Source organism: Bombina bombina, chromosome 1 (assembly GCF_027579735.1).
Source record: "Bombina bombina isolate aBomBom1 chromosome 1, aBomBom1.pri, whole genome shotgun sequence".
Classification (NCBI taxonomy): Eukaryota; Metazoa; Chordata; class Amphibia; order Anura; family Bombinatoridae; genus Bombina; species Bombina bombina.
The window spans coordinates 491,825,912-491,838,784 of record NC_069499.1 but is presented as its reverse complement, the minus strand read 5'-3'; the positions used below and the strand labels follow the sequence as shown (position 1 = coordinate 491,838,784).

At 40.3% G+C, this 12,873-nt stretch overlaps 1 protein-coding gene across 1 annotated transcript in view; it reads left to right on the top strand.

Moving 5' to 3' along the window:
* The window catches only part of ANKRD44 (ankyrin repeat domain 44), a 601,641-nt gene that overhangs the window by 443,852 nt on the left and 144,916 nt on the right, over positions 1-12,873 (top strand). The window contains exons 14-17 of the mRNA XM_053712853.1: positions 2,925-3,065; positions 6,194-6,277; positions 6,432-6,544; positions 6,859-6,939. Coding sequence (XP_053568828.1) covers positions 2,925-3,065; positions 6,194-6,277; positions 6,432-6,544; positions 6,859-6,939 — 419 coding nt within the window. The remainder of the gene's footprint in view (positions 1-2,924; positions 3,066-6,193; positions 6,278-6,431; positions 6,545-6,858; positions 6,940-12,873) is intronic.

Sequence of the window (12,873 nt, the reverse complement as noted above, 5' to 3'; positions counted from 1 at the left end):
TAACTCCTTCAGGTCCTGACAGAAGGGGTCAGTCACAGATAGTCACTTAAAATAAACTACTTAAACATTCAGTGGTGCCTCCCCCATTTCAGTGTTCCCTCTCTCCCCACTTATGTGCCCTCTCTCCTCCCTCTGTCTCCATCTCTCCCACTTATGTGTCTCACTCCCCTCTGTCTCCTCTGTCCCCTCTGTCTCCCTCAGTCCCCTCTGTCTCCCTCAGTCCCCCCTCTGTCTCACTCAGTCCCCTCTGTCTCACTCCCCTCTGTCTCTCACTCCCCCTCTGTGTCTCTCTCACTCCCCCTCTGTGTCTCTCTCTCACTCCCCTCTGTGTCTCTCTCTCACTCCCCCTCTGTGTCTCTCTCTCACTTCCCCCTTCTGTGTCTCTCTCTCACGTCCCTCTGTGTCTCTCTCTCACTCCCCTCTGTTGTCTTTCACTCCCCTATGTGTCTTTCTCTTCACTCCCCTCTGTGTCTCTCTCTCACTCCCCTCCATGTCTGTCTCTCTCCCCCCCTCTGTCTCTCTCTCCCCTCTGTCTCTCTCTCCTCTGTCTCTCTCTCCCCTCTGTCTCTCTCTCTGTCTCTCTCTCTCTCTCTCTCTCTCTCTGTCTCTCCCCTCTGTCTGTCTCTCTCCTCTCTGTCTTTCTGTCTCTCCCATCTGTCTCTCTCTCCCCTCTGTCTCTCTCTCTCCCCTCTGTGTGTGTCTCTCTCTATCCATCTCTCTTTCTCTATCCGTCTGTCTCTCTATCCATCTTTCTCTCTATCCATCTCTCTCCCCTCTGTCTCTCTCCTTATGTGTCGTTCTCCCCCATGGTCTCTTTTCTATCCCTGTCTCTCTTCCTCCCCCTCTGACTCTCTCATCCCTTATGTGTCTCTCTAACCCTCTGTGTGATTATGTCTCTTTCTCTCTAACCCTCTGTGTCTCTCTCTCCCTCTCCCCCTGTCTCTCTCTCCCTCTCCCCCCGTCTCTCCCCCCAGCTCTCCCTCTCCCCCCGAGTGCTTTTCTGTGTTTCGGTCTACCTTTTGTTTATTTTAATTAATGAATTGGGTGGTGCCAGCTGAGGATGTGGCTTATTTAAAGGTCAATTCACCAGCTGCCACTGGATCAAGACATTTTTTATTTACTGAATAATGAAGGGAATCTATAAGCATAATTTGCAGCATGTAAAGTAAAAAGTATGTTTTAAACATGTTTTAATTGGCCTGGATTTCTAGATCTCATAATCAGAGCAAGCATTTTGTTATCTGGCAAGAGTATCTAAATATGCTCAGTGGCTGCACAATAGATACCTCTGTGATTGGGTTCACCGATGTGGCATTGCTATTTCTTCAACAAAGGATATCTAAAGATAGGCGTATCCTAGCCACCTGCCCTCACCAGCCTCTGATGTCACTGCACGTCACTCATCCCGCGTATTGTATGTTGATAGGCCCCAGTCTAGAGCCACCTGTTCTCAATGTATACACCATCACAAAGTACAAAATAATATATTTAAATGTAACCTCCACAAGATGCATATAAAAAATGTTATTTAGTGTTTAATGTCCCGTTAAGTAGTTTATGTGTTTTACTATATATGTACTGTACATATTTCTCATTCCAATGTTCTTCACTTACTGGATAATGTACTTTTTATTGTAAATACATATATCTATATATATATATATATATATATACCGGGAAATATATTCCTATAGATATATAGGTATAGATATGTATTTTACATTAACATTATCACACACAACACACGCATATATATATATATTTATATTTAATAATAAAAATTACATTATTTATATGTGAGGAACATTAACTTCAATGTGCGTTATTTAAATATTACATATAAAATATTAATACAAAATATACATACTGTAAAAAATATAGATATATTTTGAGGGATTATTTAGAATATTTTACAGTATTCTTAATAATTGTTATTCTTTTTTAATATTCATATGTAATATTTCAATAACATGCATTGAAGCTAGCAGTTCTTCATGTGCGCTAACCTGGACGCATTACACCTAAATTGCAAACCCTGATGCGTGTTTTCGCATATTTTTCCATTCCTATGTTCTTCAAATAGACAATAACATACTTCTTGTTATAAATTATGTGAATTCTATATATATCTGATAATGGTTAATGTTTTATATATATATATATATATATATATATATGTATTTACAATAAAAAGTACATTGTTTATGTATGTGAAGAACATGTGAAGGTGAATTATTAATAACTTCTGTCGGGTTAGGTTTGCGCTCTCCATTGACTTCTATGGGAAGAAGAAGTTAACTTGTTGAGATATTGTTGGTTAGCGTGAGTCGGGGGGATTTACTCACTCACAACTTTTTACTTTCAAATCAAAATACGCACGCACTACCCAAAGTGTTCAAAAAGCTTTCGTCTAGCGAAGTTATAACTCGTGCGGGAGCTCTAAATAGCGCTCCACTCGTGAATTTAGCCCTGTATAAATTTTAAAATCGTGAGCTTTTAGCTGGTTAATTAGATACTATAAATTCAAATCATAAGAACAGACAATTTCCATATTTACACAGAATGTCTCAGAAAAAAAAACATACTGCTATGTATGACCATTCTTTCTTAGGGGCTAGATTACAAGTGGCGCAATATCGTGACCACGGCTAACTAGTGAGATATACTTCAAATTGAAAGTAAAACAGGTGTGCTCATCTATGTGAAGAACATTGGAATGTAAAATATGCACATCTACCTTTGGGTTTAGCCCAGTTAATCTAACACAATAGAAACCTACTATATACTATTTTTAAAGGCCTTGTACCTTGTGCACCCAGCTCTGTTCATGTTGCACATCCTTTAGCATGCCAAGAAAAGATGAGTTAAGATAGAAAACTTATTTTAAATGAACCTGTGTTAAAATATGGTTTCCCTTTCCACAGGACACCTTTACACTATGCATCTGCAAATTGCCATTTTCAGTGCATTGAAACATTAGTAAATTCCGGGGCCAGTATTAACGAAACAGATGAGTGGGGAAGGACATCCTTGCACTATGCTGCTGCTTCTGATATGGACAGACAGTAAGATTTTAAATCTTGATGTGTATTATATCATGTATTGTATTTCTTATTCAACACTCTATCTCTTCTGTTACATGAGTGGAAGGTAAGCCTGGAAAGGCCAGAAAAATTGCTGTCCCAGTAAGCGTGCTGGAGGCTTCTGGGACTTACACTTTGCAAGAGACCGCAAAATAAGGTGTATCTGACATTCTTTAGAAGTATAACCCATAATCCCTCCCTCTTTGCATCCAGATGGTTTTCGGCACTGATTTACTACCCTCCGAGGAAAACATGCAGATTAAAATGAATATACATTTGTTCTATAGGATTATGGGATATTTTACAATATTATTAGTGTCCTTTAAATAGGAGGTTTAATTAAATTCTGTATATGCTGTCCTTGCCTTTCTGTTATTTTGTTTACCCTGTACTATTTCACTTTCTCCTTTTTGTATGTCCCTCCTTACTGCTGATCATATAGTTCTGTTTCCTTTTCAATATCTTATTTTCCATCTGTTATTTTTCCTCTGTACATTTTTTTCCTAACACTTTAAAAAAAAAACATTTATGAAGTAGTCACCTGACAAAGGGCTGGACTCCAGCTAGTCACGTGACGGCGTATTTGTGTGGGTATATAAGGTAGCACATCTGGAACTTACTATCGTAAATATCTGCTGTCTATATTGTTATTTGATACATTTATATGGCAATCATGTGAGCTAGAGGATTGTGCTGTCACTTGTTTCTCATATGCTTTCTAAAGAGTGGGCCCATAGTCCTTCACTGGAAATGAGGCAAAGTAAAGTTATTTTAGAGACTGTTATCTGCATCCTGAGAATATTTCATCTCACAGTACAAGGAGAAAGTATTTAACAGGATGAGCGTGCCCCCAGTTAGAATAAAGCGCACTAAATATTTCATTGCTGCATCTATAATTCATGGCCACAATTTTTTACTGACTCAGATACATGTTTAATGTTTAATTATTTTACTAAATGCATTGTTGTGGGATTGCTTTTACATTTATATATCATTGACTGTTACTGAAGAGAAGACATAGCTACTAATACACAAATACATATATGTATACAAAGCATTAGGTGATTTCTGGGTCTAACCCTTTTCCACAGAGACCAGCATGACAATTACAAAAACCACATTTCAGTAACAAATCAATATATCCACCCAAACATAGCTGCCATGTGTGACATGTTAGTGTTTACACACTAGTGGGATAACCTACAACAACCAGCCAGCATAATTAGTATAGAATGTATTAGGCAAAACTCTACTGGGCAAACATCCTATGGAAATGCTACCTCATCCGAACAACTTAAAAAGCAACTAAAATATATATTACAGGGAATTTAGGGAGAAGAAGATATCACAGGTTGTCTCTTTAAATAGGATATAACACATATACATGGTATCTGCTTAGCAACAAAACATTACAAGCATATTAACTTAATACATGTAATAAATAATGGTTTAATATTAATAAATTAATATAAATAAAAAATGGAATTTAAAATATTAAAATACAAACAATCCTATAATGTCTAATGCATAATCAGTTGTAATCATATTCCTATACATTTACAGACAGCACCCAGAAGTTTTTTTTATTATAAAAGAACTTACCTCAAGAAACATGTTAAATGAGGATGTTGCTATATTACATTTTAAAATAGAAATGTTCAGGTTCCAGGTAAAACAAATTTATTTAGAGAAGTAATGATTTTGAGTTTGTTTAATATCAGGAAGAGGAGCAAAGTGGTTTGATAAGACAGTTTGTTTACACAAAGTGCGTGCAGAAAGTACCGTCATTTACTTCAAAAAGATAAGCACACAAAAAAGGCAAAACAGCAGCTATTTGGTGTGTGTAATGCAAGCGAGGGCCTTGCTTACCTCATATGTTACTAGTCTGGTTATATGTTCACCTGTGTAGAAAAGGACATTGAACTCAGAAGTGGTATTTTATGCATGTGGAGGAGGGGCAGTTAAAACACATAACTTACTGGTTCATAGAGAAAACACCCACAGCATTTTTGTTGAAGAGAGACCTCCTCTATAGGCCGAAGAAGAAAATGTTTTTTTATTCAGCACAGAACATAAAATAAAACCATGTGCACAGAGACAGAAATGAGCTCCTGAGTTGAGGCAACGTTCCATAAACTCACTTTGATCATGTTGCTGCATTCATTGGGGTAGATTTATTATGCTGCGGACGCAGCTGTTTTGGAAACAAAAGCTGCTCCTTAACTCATCCCCTACCTCTGAGGTGGCGGACAGCAATCATGTTATATGGTTAAAGATATTTGTTTAAATATTGACAAAATAAGTAACATTTAAGGGGTTCATTCAGTCCCATCATAAGTTCGATGCTCCTTAACCTGTGGTGGCGGATTGAAATCATCCTAATCTGATCGGGCTGATTGACACCCCAGCTAACCGACTGATTGGTCGCGAATGTGCAGGGGCGGCATTGCATAAGCATTTCACCAGAAATGTCCGTCCGACATTTCATAAATCTACCCCATTGAATCTAACTGAACAAGGATCTTCATTAACACTTATAAATAATATAACCATTACTATTTTAATAGCTGCATCTAAAACATTTATGTCTGAGAAATTAAAGCATATTGTTAATTGTAAATTCATATGAATCATATGAACAGTAAGTTAAGAAGATATATTTGCATATCAGTACAAAGGCTAAACATAGCTTGGGGACATACTTTTATTGAGCATGTATTTATTTATTAAGCAGAGTGTGAATTAAACCTAATATTTTACTTTGAACTAGTATGTATAGTTTAGTACGGATATACTTTCTACACCCCATAATCCTTTGCATGTAAAAAGTCTTCTTGTGTCTCTGTGCAAAACAAATAAGTAGATACTTTGAATCTCGGAATCGTGCATTAAACGTTGTCTTGTTAGTTTGTATGGGTATCCAGGTATCACTTGTGTTGCCACGTAGCTAAAGTACAGTGGTTTTATTGGAAAAAGTCCTTTATTCATGGTTGGATGAGAGATTGTAGTGTCCCTGTGCCCTTCTTTTCTGCGTTTTTGTTGCATAACCACAAAAGCTTTGTCTTGCTTTGCAGCCATCACTAAATATATTTGTGTTATTTTGTTTAAAGTGCAAGAAATATGTTGGACAGTGCACATGAAAATATAGACGACTGTGAAAAAGTAGACGAGTTGAAAGAAAAAGAAGCTGCAGAGTGAGTTTTCCTTGACAAATATATTTACTCCAATACAAGTTGTGAAAGAAAAAGAAGAGTTGTGACTGCTGGTATTGCTATTCGTCTACTTTTTGTTATATTATATTATTTTTTTAAAGGCTCATAGTACTTAAAATTCTTTTCTTTAAAACAGATGTCTCCAGTTTCTGCTTCAGAATGACGCAGACCCATCAATTTGTGATAAAGCCGGATACAATGCTGTACACTATGCAGCTGCGTACGGGCACAGGCAATGTCTGAGAATATGTAAGTCTTTTTATTTAATGTTCAGTTAGCCCAAATACGTTACAGTAGATTTATTACAATGTATTATTTACATACTATTTCACTATAGTTTTATACTACATATACTAAATGCGTAGCCACTAAGGGTACCACAGTACGGCTGCTTATTTACACATGTGATTTAGTATTGCTGTTCATCCAACCATAGGCTGACCATATTGCCGCTTTAAAAGGGGACACATATGAAAAATACATATGTCAGGGCTGTTTTCAGGGCTGTTTAAAGAAAAGGTTTTGCATAAGAACCCTCACATATGTATTTTTCCTTCTTAAAGCGGCAATATGGTCAGCCTATCCAGCCATGAAGAATTATTTGCCCTTTTCCAATACAACCACAGTCCTTTTTCTTTCTGCTAGTAAACCAACTTACCTTACTGGCACTTACAGTAGCTTGAGAGTGTATATGTATATAAAATGGTTGGCCTCTGGTTAGACCTGGTGTTTCTCTTTACAACTGCACAAATAATTCATTTTAATATATAATTTTACACACAGCAGACTTTTTTTTTAATAAATCACATTGTAAAAACCTCTGTGTGAAATATGATATTAATAAGTAACCCTCTACTTCAGCACACTCTAGGGAATATACTGATTTATTTAAAAACCATTCTGTAATTTAGCATAGAATGTTAACTTTATGACTTTTGCCCTGACACTAACCTGTATTTCTCCAACATAGGTGTGTCCGGTCCACGGCGTCATCCTTACTTGTGGGATATTCTCTTCCCCAACAGGAAATGGCAAAGAGCCCAGCAAAGCTGGTCACATGATCCCTCCTAGGCTCCGCCTACCCCAGTCATTCTCTTTGCCGTTGTACAGGCAACATCTCCACGGAGATGGCTTAGAGTTTTTAGTGTTTAACTGTAGTTTTTTATTATTCAATCAAGAGTTTGTTATTTTGAAATAGTGCTGGTATGTACTATTTACTCAGAAACAGAAAAGAGATGAAGATTTCTGTTTGTATGAGGAAAATGATTTTAGCAACCGTAAACTAAAATCCATGGCTGTTCCACACAGGACTGTTGAGAGCAATTAACTTCAGTTGGGGGAACAGTGTGCAGGTCTCTTGCTGCTTGAGGTATGACACATTCTAACAAGACGATGTAATGCTGGAAGCTGTCATTTTCCCTATGGGATCCGGTAAGCCATGTTTATTACGATCGTAAATAAGGGCTACACAAGGGCTTATTTAGACTGTAGACTTTTCTGGGCTAAATCGATTCATTATTAACACATATTTAGCCTTGAGGAATCATTTTATCTGGGTATTTTGATATAATAATATCGGCAGGCACTGTATTAGACACCTTATTTCTTAGGGGCTTTCCCAAAGCATAAGCAGAGTCTCATTTTCGCGCCGGTGTGGCGCACTTGTTTTTTGAGAGGCATGGCATGCAGTCGCATGTGAGAGGAGCTCTGATACTTAGAAAAGACTTTCTGAAGGCGTCATTTGGTATCGTATTCCCCTTTGGGTTTGGTTGGGTCTCAGCAAAGCAGATACCAGGGACTGTAAAGGGGTTAAAAGCTTAAAACGGCTCCGGTTCCGTTATTTTAAGGGTTAAAGCTTCCAAATTTGGTGTGCAATATTTTTAAGGCTTTAAGACACTGTGGTGAAAATTTGGTGAATTTTGAACAATTCCTTCATGTTTTTTCGCAATTGCAGTAATAAAGTGTGTTCAGTTTAAAATTTAAAGTGACAGTAACGGTTTTATTTAAAACGTTTTTTGTACTTTCTTATCAAGTTATGCCTGTTTAACATGTCTGAACTACCAGATAGACTGTGTTCTGAATGTGGGGAAGCCAGAATTCCTATTCATTTAAATAAATGTGATTTATGTGATAATGACAATGATGCCCAAGATGATTCCTCAAGTGAGGGGAGTAAGCATGGTACTTGCATCATTCCCTCCTTCGTCTACACGAGTCTTGCCCACTCAGGAGGCCCCTAGTACATCTAGCGCGCCAATTCTCCTTACTATGCAACAATTAACGGCTGTAATGGATAATTCTGTCAAAAACATTTTAGCCAAAATGAACCCTTGTCAGCGTAAGCGTGGCTGCTCTGTTTTAGTTACTGAAGAGCATGACGACGCTGATATTAATATCTCTGAAGGGCCCCTAACCCAATCTGAGGGGGCCAGGGAGGTTTTGTCTGAGGGAGAAATTACTGATTCAGGGAACATTTCTCATCAGGCTGAATCTGATGTGATTACATTTAAATTTAAGTTGGAACATCTCCGCATTTTGCTTAAGGCGGTATTATCCACTCTGGATGATTGTGAAAGGTTGGTCATCCCAGAGAAACTATGTAAAATGGACAAGTTCCTAGAGGTGCCGGGGCTCCCAGAAGCTTTTCCTATACCCAAGCGGGTGGCGGACATTGTTAATAAAGAATGGGAAAGGCCCGGTATTCCTTTCGTCCCTCCCCCCATATTTAAAAAATTGTTTCCTATGGTCGACCCCAGAAAGGACTTATGGCAGTCAGTCCCCAAGGTCGAGGGAGCGGTTTCTACTTTAAACAAACGCACCACTATACCCATAGAGGATAGTTGTGCTTTCAAAGATCCTATGGATAAAAAATTAGAAGGTTTGCTTAAAAAGATGTTTGTTCAGCAAGGTTACCTTCTACAACCCATTTCATGCATTGTCCCTGTCACTACAGCTGCATATTTCTGGTTTGATGAACTGATAAAGGTGCTCGATAGTGATTCTCCTCCTTATGAGGAGATTATGGACAGAATCAATGCTCTCAAATTGGCTAATTCTTTCACTCTAGACGCCACTTTGCAATTGGCTAGGTTAGCGGCTAAGAATTCTGGGTTTGCTATTGTGGCGCGCAGAGCGCTTTGGTTGAAATCTTGGTCGGCTGATGCGTCTTCCAAGAACAAGCTACTAAACATTCCTTTCAAGGGGAAAACGCTGTTTGGCCCTGACTTGAAAGAAATTATCTCTGATATCACTGGGGGTAAGGGCCACGCCCTTCCTCAGGATCGGCCTTTCAAGGCAAAAAATAGACCTAATTTTCGTCCCTTTCGTAAAAACGGACCAGCCCAAAGTGCTACGTCCTCTAAGCAAGAGGGTAATACTTCTCAAGCCAAGCCAGCTTGGAGACCAATGCAAGGCTGGAACAAGGGAAAGCAGGCCAAGAAACCTGTCACTGCTACCAAGACAGCATGAAATATTGGCCCCCGATCCGGGACCGGATCTGGTGGGGGGCAGACTCTCTCTCTTCGCTCAGGCTTGGGCAAGAGATGTTCTGGATCCTTGGGCGCTAGAAATAGTCCTCCCAGGGTTATCTTCTGGAATTCAAGGGACTTCCCCCAAGGGGGAGGTTCCACAGGTCGCAGTTGTCTTCAGACCACATAAAAAGACAGGCGTTCTTACATTGTGTAGAAGACCTGTTAAAAATGGGAGTGATTCATCCTGTTCCATTAAGAGAACAAGGGATGGGGTTCTACTCCAATCTGTTCATAGTTCCCAAAAAAGAGGGAACGTTCAGACCAATCTTAGATCTCAAGATCTTAAACAAATTTCTCAGGTCCCATCGTTCAAGATGGAAACCATTCGAACTATCCTTCCTTCCATCCAGGAAGGTCAATTCATGACCACGGTGGATTTAAAGGATGCGTATCTACATATTCCTATCCACAAGGAACATCATCGGTTCCTAAGGTTTGCATTCCTGGACAAACATTACCAGTTTGTGGCGCTTCCTTTCGGATTAGCCACTGCTCCAAGGATTTTCACAAAGGTACTAGGGTCCCTTCTAGCGGTGCTAAGACCAAGGGGCATTGCAGTAGTACCTTACCTGGACGACATTCTGATTCAAGCGTCGTCCCTCCCTCGAGCAAAGGCTCACACGGACATCGTCCTGGCCTTTCTCAGATCTCACGGCTGGAAAGTGAACGTGGAAAAGAGTTCTCTATCCCCGTCAACAAGGGTTCCCTTCTTGGGAACAATTATAGACTCCTCAGAAATGAGGATTTTTCTAACAGAGGCCAGAAAAACAAAACTTCTGGACTCTTGTCGGATACTTCATTCCGTTCCTCTTCCTTCCGTAGCTCAGTGCATGGAAGTGATCGGGTTGATGGTAGCGGCAATGGACATAGTTCCTTTTGCGCGCATTCATCTAAGACCATTACAACTGTGCATGCTCAGTCAGTGGAATGGGGACTATACAGACTTGTCTCCAAAGATACAAGTAAATCAGAGGACCAGAGACTCACTCCGTTGGTGGCTGTCCCTGGACAACCTGTCACGAGGGATGACATTCCGCAGACCAGAGTGGGTCATTGTCACGACCGACGCCAGTCTGATGGGCTGGGGGCGCGGTCTGGGGATCCCTGAAAGCTCAGGGTCTTTGGTCTCGGGAAGAATCTCTTCTACCGATAAATATTCTGGAACTGAGAGCGATATTCAATGCTCTCAAGGCTTGGCCTCAGCTAGCGAGGACCAAGTTCATACGGTTTCAATCAGACAACATGACGACTGTTGCGTACATCAACCATCAGGGGGGAACAAGGAGTTCCCTAGCGATGGAAGAAGTGACCAAGATTATTCTATGGGCGGAGTCTCACTCCTGCCACCTGTCTGCTATCCACATCCCGGGAGTGGAAAATTGGGAAGCGGATTTTCTGAGTCGTCAGACATTGCATCCGGGGGAGTGGGAACTCCATCCGGAAATCTTTGCCCAAGTCACTCAACTATGGGCATTCCAGACATGGATCTGATGGCCTCTCGTCAGAACTTCAAAGTTCCTTGCTACGGGTCCAGATCCAGGGATCCCAAGGCGGCTCTAGTGGATGCACTAGTAGCACCTTGGACCTTCAAACTAGCTTATGTGTTCCCGCCGTTTCCTCTCATCCCCAGGCTGGTAGCCAGGATCAATCAGGAGAGGGCGTCGGTGATCTTGATAGCTCCTGCGTGGCCACGCAGGACTTGGTATGCAGATCTGGTGAATATGTCATCGGCTCCACCTTGGAAGCTACCTTTGAGACGAGACCTTCTTGTTCAGGGTCCGTTCGAACATCCGAATCTGGTTTCACTCCAGCTGACTGCTTGGAGATTGAACGCTTGATTTTATCGAAGCGAGGTTTCTCAGATTCTGTTATCGATACTCTTGTTCAGGCCAGAAAGCCTGTAACTAGAAAGATTTACCACAAAATTTGGAAAAAATATATCTGTTGGTGTGAATCTAAAGGATTCCCTTGGGACAAGGTTAAGATTCCTAGGATTCTATCCTTCCTTCAAGAAGGATTGGAAAAAGGATTATCGGCAAGTTCCCTGAAGGGACAGATTTCTGCCTTGTCGGTGTTACTTCACAAAAAACTGGCAGCTGTGCCAGATGTTCAAACCTTTGTTCAGGCTCTGGTTAGAATCAAGCCTGTTTACAAACCTTTGACTCCTCCTTGGAGTCTCAATTTAGTTCTTTCAGTTCTTCAGGGGGTTCCGTTTGAACCCTTACATTCCGTTGATATTAAGTTATTATCTTGGAAAGTTTTGTTTTTAGTTGCAATTTCTTCTGCTAGAAGAGTTTCAGAATTATCTGCTCTGCAGTGTTCTCCTCCTTATCTGGTGTTCCATGCAGATAAGGTGGTTTTACGTACTAAACCTGGTTTTCTTCCAAAAGTTGTTTCTAACAAAAACATTAACCAGGAGATTATCGTACCTTCTCTGTGTCCGAAACCAGTTTCAAAGAAGGAACGCTTGTTGCACAATTTGGATGTTGTTCGCGCTCTAAAATTCTATTTAGATGCTACAAAGGATTTTAGACAAACATCTTCCTTGTTTGTTGTTTATTCAGGTAAAAGGAGAGGTCAAAAAGCAACTTCTACCTCTCTCTCTTTTTGGATTAAAAGCATCATCAGATTGGCTTACGAGACTGCCGGACGGCAGCCTCCCGAAAGAATCACAGCTCATTCCACTAGGGCTGTGGCTTCCACATGGCCTTCAAGAACGAGGCTTCTGTTGATCAGATATGTAGGGCAGCGACTTGGTCTTCACTGCACACTTTTACCAAATTTTACAAGTTTGATACTTTTGCTTCTTCTGAGGCTATTTTTGGGAGAAAGGTTTTGCAAGCCGTGGTGCCTTCCATTTAGGTGACCTGATTTGCTCCCTCCCTTCATCCGTGTCCTAAAGCTTTGGTATTGGTTCCCACAAGTAAGGATGACGCCGTGGACCGGACACACCTATGTTGGAGAAAACAGAATTTATGTTTACCTGATAAATTTCTTTCTCCAACGGTGTGTCCGGTCCACGGCCCGCCCTGGTTTTTTAATCAGGTC